This window comes from Malus sylvestris, chromosome 13 (genome assembly GCF_916048215.2).
Source record: "Malus sylvestris chromosome 13, drMalSylv7.2, whole genome shotgun sequence".
NCBI classification, from domain to species: Eukaryota; Viridiplantae; Streptophyta; class Magnoliopsida; order Rosales; family Rosaceae; genus Malus; species Malus sylvestris.
In genome coordinates, this window is record NC_062272.1 from 29204935 (window position 1) to 29223388 (window position 18454).

Genomic DNA, 18454 nt, shown 5'->3' on the forward strand with positions numbered 1-18454 from the left:
AATCAGAAAAATTAAATACGTTTTTTCTAAAATTAGGAGAGGAAAATATAATGAGTGGAAAATCTTAAAAAATAAGAAAGAAAAAAGCCAAAATTATAGATCTAGAGAAAACAATTACCCAAAGTTCCACTCAACACAAACATAAGGGCCAATGCGAAGGTGAGCATAAAGCCCTGCCTTCTGCATGGTCTTGAGAAACCTCACCAGATTATACCTCCCTTTAAAATTGTACTAAAACCCAGCATAAACCCATAAGGTGAAATTAACTACAAAACCAAATATACAAAGGTATTCGTTTTAGATCCAAATTCATACCCCTTTATATTGGCTCCAAGGTGGTTTTTGTCGTAGCGTCGACTGGATGATAGGATGGAGGCGAGACCGTCGTTCTCGCAGGGTGTGGGAGACGGAAGAGGCAATGAGGGTTTGAGAAGGAAATGGAAAAGGCCAGCTTTACCATCGTTCTTCCCTTCCCACGATCATCAACACGTGTGCATCAAGATTAGTGGTAGACAGAGCCTGGCAGAGCACCTACCTAAATATCTCTCTCACTCAGTCCAAACCCGTAGCTCCTATCTCTCTCCAATCTGTCAGGCCCTGTGTCTCCCTCCTGTAGTCGCTCTATCCCCCTCTCTCCGCTCGCCAGAGGCACACCCAGCTGTTGTCTCTCTCCAATTTGTCAGGCGTGATTTCCCCCTCCCCTCTCTCACCGAGTCAAACGTGAAATGCAGCCAACGGCTAAAAATAGGTTTTTAAGCCTGAGTGGCAATTTTGTAAATTAAGTGGAAATTGGTTAAAAGCATCCGAGTGGTAATCTTGTAAATAAACTGAAATTCAGGTACAATGAACAGTCAACAACAGTGTCAATTGCAATGCTTTCTTTAGACTAAAGAAATGTGAAAGGTGAAAGGTGAAAGGGAGAGGGTTTCGTGAAAACCTTGTGCTTGTGGTGAGGTCTTTTCTTCACGTAACCAATCCCTTTCGATTACCTCTCCTCCTCTTCCTCCTCAGTTTTGAAAGTCGTCGTCGTCGATTATATTTGTTGAAATTTGTTTGAGGGTTGATGATCGTGAAGGATTCGAGACCATCTCGACAATTTTTTTATGTGGATTTGGCTGATTTTCATGAATTTGGTGGTACGTCTTGCTTATTCTCCTTCCTCCATGCTCTTCTTTTTGTTTTGTTAATTTTTTTCGATAAAATCTTTTGTGGGTTGTTCAGAATTGGGTTAAATTTATCGGTTTGTGATAATTTGGGTTTTTTTTTTAATTTTTTTTTTCGGTCGAGGATGAAGATATATATATCGGGAATTTTCCAGTTGCTTGTTATTCTACAAAAGTGGCTTGCTCAATTCTATTGCTTGGAGTTCAGCGGTATCGAATTTAACCTTTTGGGTTTGGAACTTCCCTTGTACTTGTATGTATAAGGTGGTACTGGATATTTGATTCTGTTGAATTTGTGGTCGAGCATCCTTTGTTTTGAGATAAGATGAGTTCAAGTACGGCTGAAGGTTTGGTTCATCAGGGCAAGCTTTTGGTTCATATTGCTGAGAATGGGCATTCATTTGAGCTTGATTGTGAAGGAACCACACTGGTAGAGGTAGTTATGCGGTATATTGAATCTATGGCTGGGATTAATCTCAATGACCAGCTTGTTCTGTGTTTGGATATGAAACTTACGCCACAGAGGCCGCTTTCAGCTTATAACCTTCCAGCTGATGGTCGGGAAGTGTTTATATTCAATAAAGCAAGGCTGCAAACTAATTCTTCGCTCCCTCCACCTGAGCAAGTTGATATTCTTGACACTGCTGACCCCCAGTCACCGTCAGCTTCACATGACCCTCACCCTTTGGATGATGCTTTGGACCCTGCTTTGAAGGCCTTGCCTTCTTATGAAAGGCAATTTAGGTACCACTACCACAAGGGTCATGCAATTTACAGTCGTACCCAAGTAAAATATGAGAACTGTGAGAGGCTTTTGATGGAGCAGAAGGTTCAAGAGAGGGCAGTGGAGGTTGCTAGGGGTAATTTGGATCAATATTATAAAATGATAAACCAAACCTATACAGAATTCATGAAGCGTTATTCCCAACAGCATCGAAGTCATTCTGATCTTTTGATCAATCTCTGGAGGGATGTAGAAAAACTGAGATCTGTCAAGCTTCACCCTGCATTAGAGACTGCCACTTGGAAGTGCCTATCGGATTTTGTGAAGGAAGAGACCTTGAGGAAAGCGGGAGAAATTTGTAGCAGTTCCCACAGGCAGTTTGAGAATAAGGTTTCACAGTTTAAGCAGATGTTTAGTGAGGTAAAGCAGAAAGTCGAAGAATTGTTTTCTAACAGGGCTTCACTGCCCATTAGGCATTTGGAACTCACAATTAAGGATCACCAAAGATATATTCATGAGCAAAAGAGTATAATGCAATCTTTGAGGTTGGTTTTCAGTCATAATTATGTATCAGATATATCGTTTTTGTCTATTTGTCTTTTCAACTTCCTCTGTCAAGTTATTTTTAATCATTTGGAGATTATTTATGAATGGGCTCATTTGATCATTTTAAAACTTTGTTGTTGCTGAAAACCACATCTGTTTTTAGAATTTAGAATTTGTTAGCAGTTACGTTGCATGAGTCGTATTATTGTAACATATCTCATGTTAAGAACATATGGTGGACATGATTCCAGATTTAATTTAGAGGTTTGTATTTGTGCTTTCATGTGTACGTCGGATCATCATTTGTTTGTTATTATTTCATATACGGCGTTGTTTTAGTTTAATTGCCTAGTCTGCTACCAACTCCGCCTGTGTAAGTTTATCTTACATTGCAGGTTCCAAGCCCGGATAAAGGAGGAGGGGGAGGGCGTCAGGTAGCCGACAGCTGGCACTCCACAGTTACGTCGAATCCTTATGACAATGAATCCAGAACGAAATCGCACTAAAGCTATAGGACGTCACCCGTAAGTGGGGCGCTGTGTGGCCCGAGCACAGTGATAAGTGAGCAAGGGTCGCTATATCTCCATCGGCATCCGGATGCAGTGTTAAATGAGCAAGGGGGCCATAGAAACTTCTTTTCGAACGACTCCACTCAAAGTTGTTTGGGAGCATATGCTCCTATCAACTTTACACAGGACACACAAAAGAAGTACTTTGATCCTATTAGACGGGGGATGGTGAAGAAGCTAGGACAGAAGGGTAGAGTTCAAGAGAGTAGAATGCGTTTAGGAACGTGGAATATAGGAACCTTAACGGGAAAATCTATGGAAGTAGTGGAAGTTATGGTGAGGAGAAGGATAAATATTATGTGCCTACAAGAAACTTAGTGGGTTGGTCTTAAGGCAAAGGATCTAGAAAACTCAGGGTTTAAGCTTTGGTATTCAGGCACAAATAGAACGAGAAACGGTGTTGGCATCATTGTGGACAAGACCTTAACACAAGATGTTGTAGATGTCAACAGGGTAGGAGATAGAATCATGGCAATCAAGATTGTAATAGGACAAGAACTCATCAATGTGATTAGTGCGTACGCACCTCAAGTAGGGTTGGATACGAGTTCGAAGGAGAAATTTTGGGAAGACCTTGGAGACTTGGTGCAAGGAATTGCTCAGACGGAAAAGTTATTTATAGGAGGAGATTTAAATGGACACGTGGGCAGGGAGACAGGCAACTATGGAGGTTTTCATGGTGACCATGGTTTTGGGGAGAGAAATGAGGATGGGGAAGCTATCTTGGATTTTGTAATGGCATATGATCTCTTCTTAGCCAACACTTTCTTTAAGAAGAGAGAAGAACATGTGATCACCTACAAGAGTGGGTCGTCAAAAACACAAATAGATTTTCTTCTAATGAGGAAAGGGGATCGTATAACTTGTAAGGATTGCAAAGTTATACCGGGGGAGAGCTTGGCTAATCAACATCGCTTGTTGGTGATGGATGTACATATCAAAAAAGTGAGAAAAAAGAACAAGACTTGGAAGTGCCCAAGGATTAGATGGTGGAATCTAAAAGGAGAAAAACAAGTCATTTTCAAAGAGCAAGTAATCACTCAGTGTGTGTGGGATAGAGGGGGAAGCTAGCCAAAGGTGGGATTCCATGGCTAGTTGCATCCGAAAAGTAGCAAAAGAGGTATTAGGAGAGTCCAAGGGCTTTGCTCCACACCAAAAGGAATCTTGGTGGTGGAATGAGGAGGTACAAACAAAGGTGAAGGCTAAGAAGGAATGTTGTAAAGCCTTATACAAGGATAGGACCGATGAAAATGGTGAAAGGTATAAAAGAGCGAAGCAAGAGGCGAAGAAAGCTGTGAGAGAAGCTAAGTTAGCGGCTTATTACGATATGTATAAGCGACTAGATACCAAAGAAGGAGAGTTGGATATCTATAAACTAGCTAGAGCAAGGGAAAAAAAGACAAGGGACCTAAACCAAGTGAGGTGCATCAAGGATGAGGATGGAAAGGTTCTTGCTACAGAGAACGCGGTCAAAGACAGATGGAGAGGTTATTTCCATAATCTTTTGAATGAAGGACATGAAAGGAGTACTCCTTTAGGGGAGTTGAGTAACTCAGAAGAGTGTAGAAACTACTCCTTTTATCGTCGAATCAGGAAGGAAGAAGTGGTTGTAGCTTTGAAGAAGATGAAGCATAGAAAAGCAGTGGGCCCAAACGATATACCGATTGAAGTGTGGAAAGCCTTGGAAGAGACAGGTATAGCATGGTTCACTGACCTTTTCAATAGGACTTTGAAAATGAAGAAGATGCCAAACGAGTGGCGAAAGAGCACCTTGGTGCCTATTTACAAGAATATGGGCGACGTACAAAATTGCATGAACTATAGGGGTATTAAGCTAATGAGTCATACAATGAAGCTCTGGGAGAGTCATTGAGCATAGATTGAGGCAAGAGACACGGGTTTCGGACAACCAATTCGGGTTCATGCCAGGGCGCTCAACCATGGAGGCAATCTATCTCTTACGAAGATTGATGGAAAGATATAGAGATGGGAAAAAGGATTTACACATGGTCTTTATAGATTTGGAAAAAGCGTATGATAGGGACCCAAGAGACATTCTTTGGAGGATTTTAGAGAAGAAAGGAGTACGAGTAGCATATATCCAAGCTATAAAGGATATGTATGAAGGAGCAAAGACTGCCGTAAGAACTCATGAAGGACAAACCGAAAGCTTCCCCATAACTGTAGGATTACATCAAGGCTCATCCTTAAGTCCTTACCTTTTTGCGTTGGTAATGGATGAGTTGACAGAACATATTCAAGATGATATTCCTTAGTGTATGCTTTTCGCAGACGATATAGTGTTGATAGATGAAACTCAAGAAGGGGTAAATGCGAAGCTTAACCTTTGGAGAGAAGTGTTGGAATCTAAAGGTCTTCGCCTAAGCCGATCAAAGACAGAATATATGGAGTGCAAGTTCAGTGCAAATGGAGGCCAAAATGAGTTAGGGGTGAGGATCGGAGATTAGGAAATACCAAAGAGCCACCGTTTTCGCTACCTAGGATCTATCTTGCAAAAGAACGGAGAATTAGATGGAGATCTCAACCATAGAATACAAGCTGGATGGATGAAGTGGAAGAGTGCATCCGGCGTGTTGTGTGATCGTCGTATGCCACTGAAGCTTAAGGGAAAATTTTATAGGACGGCAATAAGGCCGGCGATGCTGTATGACACAGAATGTTGGACGGTGAAGCATCAACACGTACACAAAATGGGTGTAGCGGAGATGAGGATGCTTCGTTGGATGTGTGGGCACACGAGAAAGGATAAGATTAGGAATGAGGATATCCGAGGTAAAGTAGGAGTAGCCGAAATTGAAGGAAAACTGAGAGAAAATCGGTTACGGTGGTTTGGACATGTGCAAAGAAGACCTACTGACGCTCCGGTTAGAAGATGCGACTACGGGACAGAGGTTCAGGGCCGAAGGGGTAGAGGAAGACCTAGGAAAACTTTGGAAGAGACTCTAAGAAAAGACTTAGAGTACTTGGATCTAACGGATGACATGACACAGGATCGAGTACAATGGCGTTCTAAGATTCATATAGCCGACCTGACTCAGTGACTTGGATTTTTCAAGTCTCCAATCGAGAAGAGTTTTCCCTACTTAGGAAATTAAGGGAACACTACATCAACCTACGTGCTCCACTCACAAAGCTTCAACATACAAGCTTCAACAAAAGAAAAATTCAAAGAACTTAGTGAAGAAGGCTTTGGTGTATTTAACACAATACGTTGAAATGAAACAAAGCTTATTTATTGATATCTCTAAGAAGTTACAAATATGTACATATACACGAGTCAAAATAAACAAACAAGAGGGAGCCTTCACAAAGGTTGCTTAGGAGAAGTCTCAGCAGTCGGCAGAGCCCCAGAAAGAGAAGGCACCGGAGGGGGATCATTCGGAGCCTCAGTATTGGACAACACCCTAGAAGGAGGAGGCATCGGAGGTTGATCATTTTGAGCTTCATTACGCGGTACAGCCCCAGAAGACGAAGGCAATAAATGCCTTTGGAACAAACCCACAAACCTCTGATGATCATGTAAAATCTGACCATCAGATTCCTTCATCTGGTCAAGCTTCCTCTTCATGTTTGTAGCATAGTCATGTGCGAGCCGGTGCAACTGTTTATTCTCATGCTTGAGCCCTCTAATCTCCTGTTTGAGACTCATCACTTCAGCCGTCAATGATTCAACTTGGCGGGTTCGAGCAAATAGGCGCTGGGCCATATTAGACACAGAACCTGCACACTGAACACTGAGAGCCAGAGAATCCTTAACAGCCAACTCATCAGACCGTTTGGAAAGTAGTCTGTTATCTTTGGGAGTGAGAAGGTTCCTGGCCACCACCGTAGCGATCATATCATTCTTCATCACGGAATCCCCAACGGTAAGAGGACCAGTAGGGGATAAGAAGGATGGGCGCCATATGTTGTCTGGAGAAGGCGTGGCTGCCTCTTCAACAAGGTTCAAGTCAAAACGACGGTCGGAGGGGCCAGACATTTTCAAAGGTGTTGAAGAGAAAAGAGGTCGGATAAATCAAGATCTTAGAAATGCAAGAAGGGAGCTTCTACTGGTGGAGATTCAAGTGTGCTTTGGAACTTAATACCAACCTCTATAAAAATCTGCACTCGATGGAGCTTCAGAAATCGAAGAGGCGCCTGCTCAGAAATCGAAAAAGCGTTTGCTTTCTCAAAAGCTGGGCTGCTTAGAGACCACGAGGGCTGATCTCAGGAATCGAAGAGGCGTTTGCTTTCTCAAAAGCTGGGCTGCTCAAAGACCACGAATGTCGATTGCAGAAATCGAAGAGGTGCTTGCTTTCTCAAAAGCTAGGCTGCTCAGAGACCACGAGGGCCGATCTCATAAACGAAAAGGCACCTGCTTTTTCAGCCTTGTCAGCACCTGTCACATGCACACTCAACTTTGCGGAAATTACGGGCATTATGTCGAAGATTTCTGGTGAAGTAGAAAGCACGTGAATGTTCCTGTTCAATCATCCACTTTCCACAAGCAACATCAGCTCACGGGTACCACAGATAACTTTGCCAAAAATCTCTGACAAAGTTTAGACACGTGAAGCTTGCAGCTCCCATTACATCGCTATGACCAAGAAGGGTAAAAGAATAGCAAAGAAACAGCACTAACAAAGTTTAGACACATAAATTTTGAAGGTCTAGCTACCATATTATTACCCACAAGGGTAAAGGAACAGGACCACTGCTGGATAATTGGAAAGTCCCTGTGTGTCAACCTCTGTGCTCCGTGGCAAGGTAGACTAGCAAACAGGCCTAACCTTTACTCACATTCGAGAAAACACTCCCAACAAGATTGCTTGCTTCAAGATCGAAGAGGCACCGTCCTCCGAATCTCGAGAGCCAGACTCCCAACATGATTACTTTCTCAAAAAAGCGACGAGACACCGCTCTCCGAATCTCAAGAGCCAGACTCCTAGCAGGATTGCTTTCTCAAAAATCAAAGAGGCACCGTTCTCCGAATCTCGAGAGACAGATCCCCGACAGGATTGCTTGTTCGAAAACCGAAGAGGCACCGCTTTCTCAACTTCGAGAGCCCCTTAGATAAAGCTTGTCTGTAATCCTCACATCGCTTTCTCAACTTCGAGAGCCAGATCTCCTTGGATAAAGCTTGTCTGTAATCTTCACACGTAACATCAGCTTTCCAGATACCACAGACCATTTTTTCAAAGTGCTCTGACAGAGTTAAAATACATGAAGCTGGCAGCTCCCACTACCGTGCTATGACCAAGCAGGGTAAAAGAATAGTATTACTCCTTGTTAGGGAGACTCCTATATATGTCGACCTCCATCCTCAACGGACAGGCAGACCTGTAAAAATGCTCAACCCTTCCTCATATCTGAGAGGGCACTCCCAACGAAGCCTCTCGAAATACTCAGCTTTCTTTCCCCCCGAGAATACCTCTGCAAACAAGCTACACCAGAGCAAGAATATCTCATATCATCAGGGTTAAAAGCAAGAGTATCCCATATCATGCTTTTTCCCTGTCTTTTCCTTTGGCCTTGTTCTTACCTGCAAGACAAGGAGAAAGAGAGCAATCAGTCAGCACTTGGAATCAAGCTTCCAGTTCGGAACTGATTGCCTGGAACAACATTGCTCTTGAGTACTCATCTTCAACATCTTATGCTTCCCGAGAAGATACCACATCTGCCTGAGGAACAAATAGGGCAAGTGAGAAGGATACAAGGAAGCATGTGGAGACAAGCGCAACAGAACACGTGCCGATACATCCACTACTTTGTCAACAGCAAAAGTATCCCATATCAGCAGGGTCGAACGTACTCTAGATTTGATGGACTTGTTTTGACCCTCAAATTCTTCAGTCGGCCTTATACTTTGGCGGAAACAAGAAAACCCTCCAGCCCAGTTCAAGAATAAGCCTGTGGAAAGTTACTTCTTCAAAAGCAAAAGTATCTCATATCACCTTTTCTCCTTTTCTTCTCTTTATCCTTCATGCTACCTGCAAGATAAGGAGAAGGATAACAATCAGCCGGAACTCGAAATCAAACTTCTGATCTGGGACTGATTGCTTGGAGCTCTGATTGCTTACCTTGTCTGTCACCTCTTTCAGCAGATCCCCTAGCTCGGCGACTTGGGGGACTCCTACTACATGGTTTGTATCGCGCTTGACCAAGCCTGAAACTACAAGTAAGCGTCAAGTGAAATTGATACATTACCTTGTGCATCTCCACCAGTTAAAGATACCACCCCTGGAGGGAGGAAGAGTACTTCCAAAGAAGATGCCACATCTACCTATGAGACAGATAAGGCAAGTGAAGACGATACTACACTTCGGTACTTAAAAGTTTCGTGATTACGAGATCATTCTTCCGCAATATTTCCTAATGTCATTTGTACTAAATCATTCACTTGTACTCACTAAAGGAGAGCTTGAACCTATATACTGTGTAAACCCTTCACAATTAATGAGAACTCCTTTACTCCGTGGACGTAGCCAATCTGGGTGAACCACGTACATCTTGTGTTTGCTTCCTGTCTCTATCCATTTACATACTTATCCACACTAATAACCGGAGCAATCTAGCGAAGATCACAAACTTAATATTTAAGATGATATTCTTTGGTGTATGCTTTTCGCAAACGATATAGTGTTGATAGATGAAACGCAGGAAGGGGTAAACGCGAAGCTTAACCTTTGGAGAGAAGTGTTGGAATCTAAAGGTCTTCGCCTAAGCCGATCAAAGACAGAATATATGGAGTGCTAGTTCAGTCAAGGGAAAATTTTATAGGACGGCAATAAGGCCGGCAATGCTGTATGGCATAGAATGTTGGGCGGTGAAGCATCAACACGTAGGTGTAGTGGAGATGAGGATGCTTCGTTGGATGTGTGGACACACGAGAAAGGATAAGATTAGGAATGAGGATATCCGAGGTAAAGTAGGAGTAGCCGAAATTGAAGGAAAGAGGAGAGAAAATCGGTTACGGTGGTTTGGACATGTGCAAAGAAGGCCTACTGACGCTCCGGTTCGAAGATGTGACCACGGGATAGAGGTTCAGGGCCGAAGGGGTAGAGGAAGACCTAGGAAAACTTTGGAAGAGACCCTAAGAAAAGACTTAGAGTACTTGGATATAACGGAGGACATGACACAAAACCGAGCGCAATGGCGTTCTAGGATTCATATAGCCGACCCCACTTAGTGGGAAAAGGCTTTGTTGTTGTTGTTGTTGTTGCCTAGTCTGCTACCCTTAAGCTTTTCAGTGTTCCTCAACTGAATTGTACAGAGATACAAATATTTGTGATTTTTCTTAAAACAAACAACTACCACTAGATAAGTGCTTAACCTAATGAAGTAGAAGTAGATGAGTTAGTCAGGACAACCTCAATTAAGGGAGGATGTTGTCTAATTTGAGTGTTGTTGAGTTTATGAATTGTAGGAAGAAGGCATAGCGGAAATCTTAAAGAAAGATGAAGGAAAATTATGAGAAAAAGGATAGAGACTGCTAGCACCGCACCAGTAGGGTTTATAGGAATCACTCCTAGAGGCCTAAGGCATCACACCTAGGGTTAGGTTGCATCACACAAACTTGAGAGAAGCAAAGATCCAGCAAGTTTGATTCAATCGTCCAAAACTGTCTCCAAAGAGTTACAAGGATGTAATTATAAAGACCTTAACCGAATAAAATAGGAAAGAAACTAATCCTTAAAGAAGAAAAAAAGTAAACCTAATACTTGTAGAACAAGGAAATTAAAAGACTAACGGGCCTGCTGGTACAGCAGCCTTTAGGTAGCAAAAGCCATAAGGTGGTTGAGTTTTCATCTGAAGTTACTTCATATTTTCACTAAATCAATTTTCCTCCTATGATGCTATGCATTAGCTTCAAAGCTCATAACCTTCTAATGATTAATGACTAGTTTATCTTATGAAATGACAAGAAAGGCTCGAGTAAAAGACTCTTTTTCGATGAAGAGGCCTTTCTGCTCAGTTTGGTCTTGGGGAGGTTGGGGAAAGCATTATGTCAATGGAAATTTTGTAGGGGATAAATTTGTAAATAACGTTTATATTTTAATGTGTGTGGGAATATAGGACAAGTGGGAGGGAATAGCAGAACTCAATTTCTATTGTTTGTGGCTGTCCTTTTGTTTCTAGTATGGTGACATTTAATAAGTGGCCATTCTCTTTATTTATATATGCATGAACTTGTATTCTTTTGAATGATTTTAGCAATCTGATGTACTCATACACCTGTTATGGTGGAGGCATGTCGTAATAGATATGAAGCTGGCTGGGTCATAAACCTCCAGGACTGCTAAAGCTTTCTGAATATTATGGTCTTTGGAACCACGATTCTCAAATTTTACTACTGCACTTAGATAAACAATTTTCTGCTGTGAAATACTAAATTAGTTATATTACTTTTAAATATCAGTGATTCACCAATTTTAATTCATGCAGCAAAGATGTAAATACTGTCAAGAAAGTCGTGGATGATTGCTTGTCTTGCCAATTGTCATCCTCACTTTGTCCACATGATGCAGTTTCAGCCTTGGGCCCTATGTATGATGTCCATGATAAAAATCACCTGCCTAGGATGCAGGCTTGTGATCATGCAATTTCTAAGCTCCTCGACTTCTGCAAGGATAAAAAGAATGAAATGAACGTATTTCTCCATAATTATATGCAAAAGATAGCATATATTTCTTACATAATTAAAGATGCAAAATTACAATTTCCTGTTTTTAGAGAGGCAATGGTGCGTCAAGAGGATCTATTTTTGGACTTAAAACTGGTTCGTGGGATTGGCCCTGCATATAGAGCCTGCTTAGCAGAAATAGTCAGACGAAAGGCTTCCTTGAAGCTTTACATGGGGATGGCTGGACAGTTGGCTGAAAGACTTGCGACAAAAAGGGAGACTGAAGTCAGGAGACGGGAGGAGTTTTTGAAAGATCACAGTTTATACATACCCAGGGATGTATTAGCATCCATGGGATTATATGATACCCTCAATCAGTGTGATGTCAACATAGCTCCTTTTGATACTAGCTTGCTTGATATTGAGATTTCAGACATTGACCATTATGCTCCTGAGTACTTGACTCCACTGTCTTCCAAGAGTGCGTTTAGAGGTTCATATTTTATGTCTAACGAAACTTGTCATTTGGTTGGTGCTGACGAGAGTACATTGGATAACCTTGAGAATTGTGACTCTGAGGAGCTACTTGAAGGCGGTGAGTTGGTAGAGATTGCTGGAACAGGTAAGTTAGAAGTTGAGAATGCAAAATTGAAAGCAGAACTGGCTTCTGCAATAGCTGTGATCTGTTCATTCTGGCCTGAAGTAGACTTTGAATCATTGGATGATAGTAAAGTGGATAATTTATTGAAAAGTGCCGCAGAGAAGACAACTGAAGCCTTGCACCTGAAAGATGAATATGGAAAGCATCTACAATCTATGCTTAGGGTGAAGCAGATGCAGTGTCTTTCATATGAGAAACGCATTCAAGAACTTGAGCAGAGACTGTCTGATCAGTATTTGCAAAGCCAGAAGATTTCAAATGATAAGGATGCCTCTGAATTTGGAATTTTGTCTGATAAGGTTGATGACTGCAAGCAAGAAATCATAGGTGGTAGGGAAGCCCATATGCCTTGCTCATCTAATACTGAGCCCATGGATGAGGTTTCCTGTGTTTCTAGTGTTTTGGATGCAAAATTGGGTCTGTTCAATGTGCAACCTGGAAAAATGAGAGATGGGGTAGATAAGAATATGATGGATTCTTCGGCAGTACGAAATCATCTAATGGATTCATCCATGCAAAATCATCCACTGGATTCATCCATGCAAGAGCTACGGCGTGAAGAACTGCTGGCCAGTGGTAAAGATGGGAAAGAAAAGATGGTGGGGCAGCTGGGCATGTCACTGACAAACAGTTCTACTGCTGAAAGCATGCCTGAACCTCTTAATGTTATACCGTGTGAAACAGCAATTGACCCAGGCTTGAACACCAAAGTCAGTGCGGAGCTGTTGTTGGAATTGCAAACCGCACTTTCAGAGAAGTCAAACCAGTTGAGTGAAACAGAAATTAAGCTTAAAGCTACTATGGAGGATGTTTCTATACTTAAGAGGGAATTGGACACAAATCGGAAACTCCTTGATGAATCTCAGGTACTCCTGACTCAACCACTTTTTTTATGTTTTTTTTCCGAGAGACCATTTCTCAGAAATTTTGAGCTCATGCATCTGGCTGTTCTGTTCTGTTCTTTCTTTTATAAATACATCCTCTCTCTCTCTCTCTCTCTCTCTCTCTCTCTCTCTCACACACACACACACACACATCGAGTGGATTTGTGGGTGGCACAAATTCTGTATTTGGTGTTTCTTAGATGATCTTATGTTGAAGTCACGATGAACTTAATTCACCTGATTGGTATTTTTCTTTTGAATATTTTTAAACATAATATGGACTGTTGAATAGAAGTTGCTATTTAAAAATGCTAAACTATGATCCCTAGCCCGCTTTTGTTTCCTTGAGAACAATTCTTGCAAAGAATGAGCGACTTTTATTTCCCTAGGGTTCTGCCCTTTTTAATCTATATATAGTTTAAAAAAAGATGGATTATGCTGTCGTGGTAGATACTATGTTGCCCCAGATATTCGAAATGTAGGGAAGGGTGCGTATCTGATACCTACACCCCTACAATACTGTCCAACACGTTGGATACTCAAATTGAAGTATCATTAACTTTTCTGTTTTGTTGACTGGGATACAGCTACAATACTCTACTACGAGCATGAATTATTCTAAAAATTTTCAAAATTTTTGGGGGTGTTGAAGGGATTGATTTGATTCCATGGATATGAAGCATGGTTGAATGCTTGAGATTTCAAGGTGTTAATTTTGTTTATGATAAAAGATGAACGGGAATATTTCACCCTTTTGTGATTTGTTTTATTTTTATGAAGTAAACCTATTAAATATATTTTTAAAAGCATGTCTTATTCTACAATGAGACTCAAGCTTTGGTATATGTTAGGATAAATGTAACTACTATGATACATTCATGAAGTGAGAATTACACAGTATTTTTAGAATTTATGTAACTACTGTAATACATTCAAGAAAATTGTAACCAGTTGTAAAACAAAATAGTACTGTAGATATGGAAGTGGTTGAAAACCTCTAGTTGGAAGGGAGAGCACTGGAAAACCCGAACTTCAACAGGAATTGAGGAGAAAAACGGTGTTGTGGTGAAGGCTGGTTAGCGTTAATTTTTCATTCTACTTCTACCATAATAATCAAATTTTTCTTATTGGTTGGTAAAATGTGAAGCTTAACCTTTGGAGAGAAGTGTTGGAATCTAAAGGTCTTCGCCTAAGTTTGTCAAAGACAAAGTATATGGAGTGCAAGTTCAGTGCAAACGGAGGCTCGAATGAGTTAGGGGTGAGGATTGAAGATCAGGAAGTACCAAAGAGCGACCGCTTTCGCTACCAAGGATCTATCTTGCAAAAGAACGGAGAGTTGGATGGAGACCTCAACCATAGAATACAAGCTGGATGGATGAAGGTTAGAGTGCATCCGGCGTGTTGTGTGACCATTGTATGCCCCTGAAGCTCAAGGAAAATTTTATAGGACAGCAATAAGGCCAGCAATGCTTTATGGCACGAAATGTTGGGCGGTGAAGCATCAATACGTACATAAAATGGGTGTAGCGGAGATGAGAATGCTTCTTTGGATGTGTGGGCACACGAGAAAGGATAACATTAGGAATGAGGATATCCGAGGTAAAGTAGGAGTAGCCGAAATTGAAGGAAAGATGAGAGAAAATCGGTTATGGTGGTTTGGACATGTGAAACGAAGGCCTACTAACGCTCCGGTTAGAAGATGCGATTACAGGACAGAGGTTCAGGGCTGAAGGGGTAGAGGAATACCTAGGAAGACTTTGGAAGAGACTCTAAGAAAAGACTTAAGAGTACTTGGATCTAACATAAGACGTGGCACAGAACCGAGCGTAATGGCGTTCTAGGATTCATACAGCCGACCCACTTAGTGGGAAAGGGCTTTGTTGTTGTTGTTGTTGTTGTGGTTGGTAAAATCATCAATTATGACGACGGTGTCTCATTGAGTCATTGATGGCTACATAAAGCACATGCACACAACTGTGGTTAAAACTTATATTTAGCTTTATTAGTTCTTAGCTTTTCCATATTCTGATTGTATATTTTCATGCTTTGCCCATGCCAGATGAATTGTGCTCGCTTGGAGAATTGTTTGCACGAGGCAAGAGAGGAAGCTCAAACCCATCTTTGTGCGGCTGATCGCAGGGCCTCGGAGTATAGTGCGCTGCGCACATCTGCTGTGAAAATGCGTGGCATCTTCGAAAGATTAAGGAGCTGTGTATATGCCCAGGGTGGGGTAGCTAGTTTTAATGAATCTTTGCACACCTTGGCACAATCTCTGGGCAAGTAAGTTTTCCACACCACTTATTACTTTTAACTGTTTTGAACAAATTCTAGTATTTCTCAGTAATTCTTGTCTGACACTATATCTCATGCAACCTTGATAGCATTCCTCCTGAAATTTTTTTTAACAAAAGCAGGTCATTTTGATGTGAAGAAGAAACGAAAGAAGTACATTGAAAAAAAAAACCACTAGAAAGTACTATAATGGATGGAAAGATGTCCATGTTTGCGGGAATTTTTGTGGATACGTCCATTCAATGAATACTTTTAGTTCAGTTATTGACAATGGGAGATGACTCTGATTATACTTTGAATTGTTTCAGTTCTATTAACGGCAGTGAAGATGATGGTACTGTTGAATTTCGGAAATGTATTCGGGCTCTGGCAGATAGAGTTGGTTTCTTGTCAAGGCACCGTGAAGAGCTGCTTGACAAGTATCCAAAGGTTGAAGCTGTAAATGAACAACTTAGAAAGGATTTGGAAGAGAAGAAGGGGCTGGTTAAAACTTTGTACACAAAGCATCAACTTGAGAAGCAGGTAATTGATAATAGAGGGATATTTTGTTCAACGGAAAAGAAATATCCGTTACCTGATACCAAAATAAAAGTTAAATGGTTGAATGTAATTTTCTCTGCTCATGGTTTAGTGAGTTGACACCTAGGCATCAAGGGTGACCTGAATTCTGTTCTGGCTGAGTGATGAATTAACAGGTGGTTATTCGACTTTTAATCTTGCTGCAGGCAAACAAAGAGAAGATATCTTTCGGCCGCTTGGAAGTCCACGAGATTGCTGCATTTGTTCTAAACACATATGGGCAGTACGAGGCAATTAGTCGTAATTGCTCCAACTACTACCTGTCTGCTGAATCTGTAGCCTTGTTTACTGATCATCTCCCAAATCAACCTAACTACATTGTTGGGCAAATTGTGCATGTCGAACGGCAGACCGTGAAGCCATTGGCTCCTAGTTCAACGCGGTCTGAGAACAACCTAACATCTGACATGGAAACCGACCGGTTGACCTTGAATTCAGGATTGAACCCGTATGGTCTCCCTATTGGCTGTGAATACTTCGTAGTGACAGTAGCCATGTTACCTGGTACCACCACCATTCATACCCCACCTCCTTCCTGATCCCTGCACTAGGCAGATTGACGTGATGGAAGAATCCCAAGTGTACATATGAATATTACATTAAAAATTTATAATCCTTTTAGCGGGAGATTGGGACTTTGATTTGCTTTCATACTGTACAGCTGATGATCCAATAGAATTTGATATTGTCTCCTTGTTTCTGTATATATGTATAAAAAATGTGAATAATACTCTTCCGCTTCTGTGAATGTCTTTAGGTGGAATCTATCATCATATATGTATGAGCTCATCCCGGACGGGCTCGGGGACATGAAGTGCTGGAGTTTGCCTAAAGTTATCACATTAGTGGGTGTAGAGAGAGGATCATAGAGTTGGGATGGGATTTTTACAAGTGAGGCTAGTTTAGGAACTAATTTTGGGTGTAAAGACTTCAAGTTAACCAGAATTACTCTTTATGTGTGACAAAATGTATTTTATGTTGTGGGATGGATCTGGAATCATTTGGTACGGGTGGGAAAAATGGGTGAGTGAATAGCCTCTCGATGTTTCCTATTGTTCCAACTATTGCATTGATTATTTTGTTCTCGTTGAACTTTGTTCCAAATCAAGTTATATATTCCCAAAAGGTTTTGAACTCCACGCCTGATTTAACCCCAATTTTTTTAAACACCTTACTATTGACTCTAAAAGTTACAAAACTTACATGGCGAGCATGTGATTAACTAGGAGCTAACTACATCCTTCGGTGGTTGATTGATGATGTGGGAGTGCCAATTCTCAATTGAGCTTGGTTGGGCGAATACTAGCGGTCGTCGATGTGCCATACTCGTAATGTCACTTGATATCCAACCATAGAACATTACACTTCACCAAGAAAGCTAATGAAGTGACCTTGTGCGACGAAAGAATAAAAGACTTCTCGCTGGCAAAGACTTGGGATAGATAACCAGTCAAAAGATGAGAACTTACTATTTAACCAAATTGTCAAAACTCTTAGACTAAGCTAATTCTACGACTCCAGTGTTGTCCAACTAAATTGTCACCTTTAGCTGTTGTCTACGGAAAATTTTGTTTAATCAAACTGTAATCATCCGTAGGCTGCCAACTTTAAACATGTCTAACCAAACTGAATTTGTGATGTGGAGTTAGTATTTTCTTAGGAAGGTTGAGAAGATTCGCATAGAGCATTGATTTGTGCGTTGAGTTGAAGGTCCTATCCGCATTGCCAATCCTCTTGTACTTATACGAATTAATTTACTGATGCCTAAGCCTGCTGAAGTAGAATCCCAATAGAATTACAATTCCTCAGTCCCATATGATAATTTTAGAATTATCCTCACCAATCATTTATCGATCGAACCCCTATCTTGGCGGTGTCTCACATGTACTAGGACTCTGAATCTAAATTCCTTTATCCTTTCAATCCATTTCTTATTCAATCAGCCACAAGTTTCGATCCTTCAAATTTTCCGAACCTTGTAAAAAATCATCCGAATCCTCGAAATCTTACCTTATCTATCCAGAACTCAACCTAACTATCATTCAACCACTGATTAATTCCACTCAAGTTCTTGTGGGGTGTGTTGGTATTACTAAGGATAAAATTGGACTTTAAAGTGCCTTTGTGGAGTGAAATCTGACAGAATATGGAGTTTAAATAGAAAAGCTCTTAGACTTAAGTTGAAACGATTTGTGTTTGCGAGTTATTTCAAATTGGTACGAAGTGCCACCCCGACATTCGCCCACATTTCCTCCTCCCCCGGACAAGCTGATGAAGGTGAATTTGACAAAGTTAAATTGTTGACTTCGCGAGCTGAAATGCAAAGGTTAATTCTTCATATTTGCTTATTTGCAAAACCAACTGAGAACTGTATACTGGGCGAGCGAGCGACGTTGTGCACCTGTTATGTACA

The 18454-nt window shown here is 41.2% G+C and overlaps 1 protein-coding gene across 3 annotated transcripts; it reads left to right on the forward strand.

Moving 5' to 3' along the window:
- Positions 1 to 988: 988 nt before the first annotated feature.
- LOC126596283 (autophagy-related protein 11-like) lies at positions 989 to 16783 on the forward strand. 3 transcript variants are annotated; one of them, XM_050262812.1, is made up of 6 exons: positions 989 to 1136; positions 1295 to 2432; positions 11448 to 13152; positions 15230 to 15450; positions 15771 to 15984; positions 16188 to 16783. In XM_050262812.1, exons 2-6 carry the CDS (start codon positions 1489 to 1491, stop codon positions 16578 to 16580), a joined length of 3477 nt encoding a protein of 1158 aa, XP_050118769.1. In that variant the 5' UTR covers positions 989 to 1136; positions 1295 to 1488; the 3' UTR covers positions 16581 to 16783. The 3 variants fall into 3 exon arrangements, with proteins under 3 accessions (XP_050118769.1, XP_050118767.1, XP_050118770.1); XM_050262810.1 differs by having other exon boundaries at positions 992 to 1140; positions 1319 to 2432; XM_050262813.1 differs by having other exon boundaries at positions 1048 to 1136; positions 1288 to 2432.
- The last annotated feature ends 1671 nt before the right edge of the window (positions 16784 to 18454 follow it).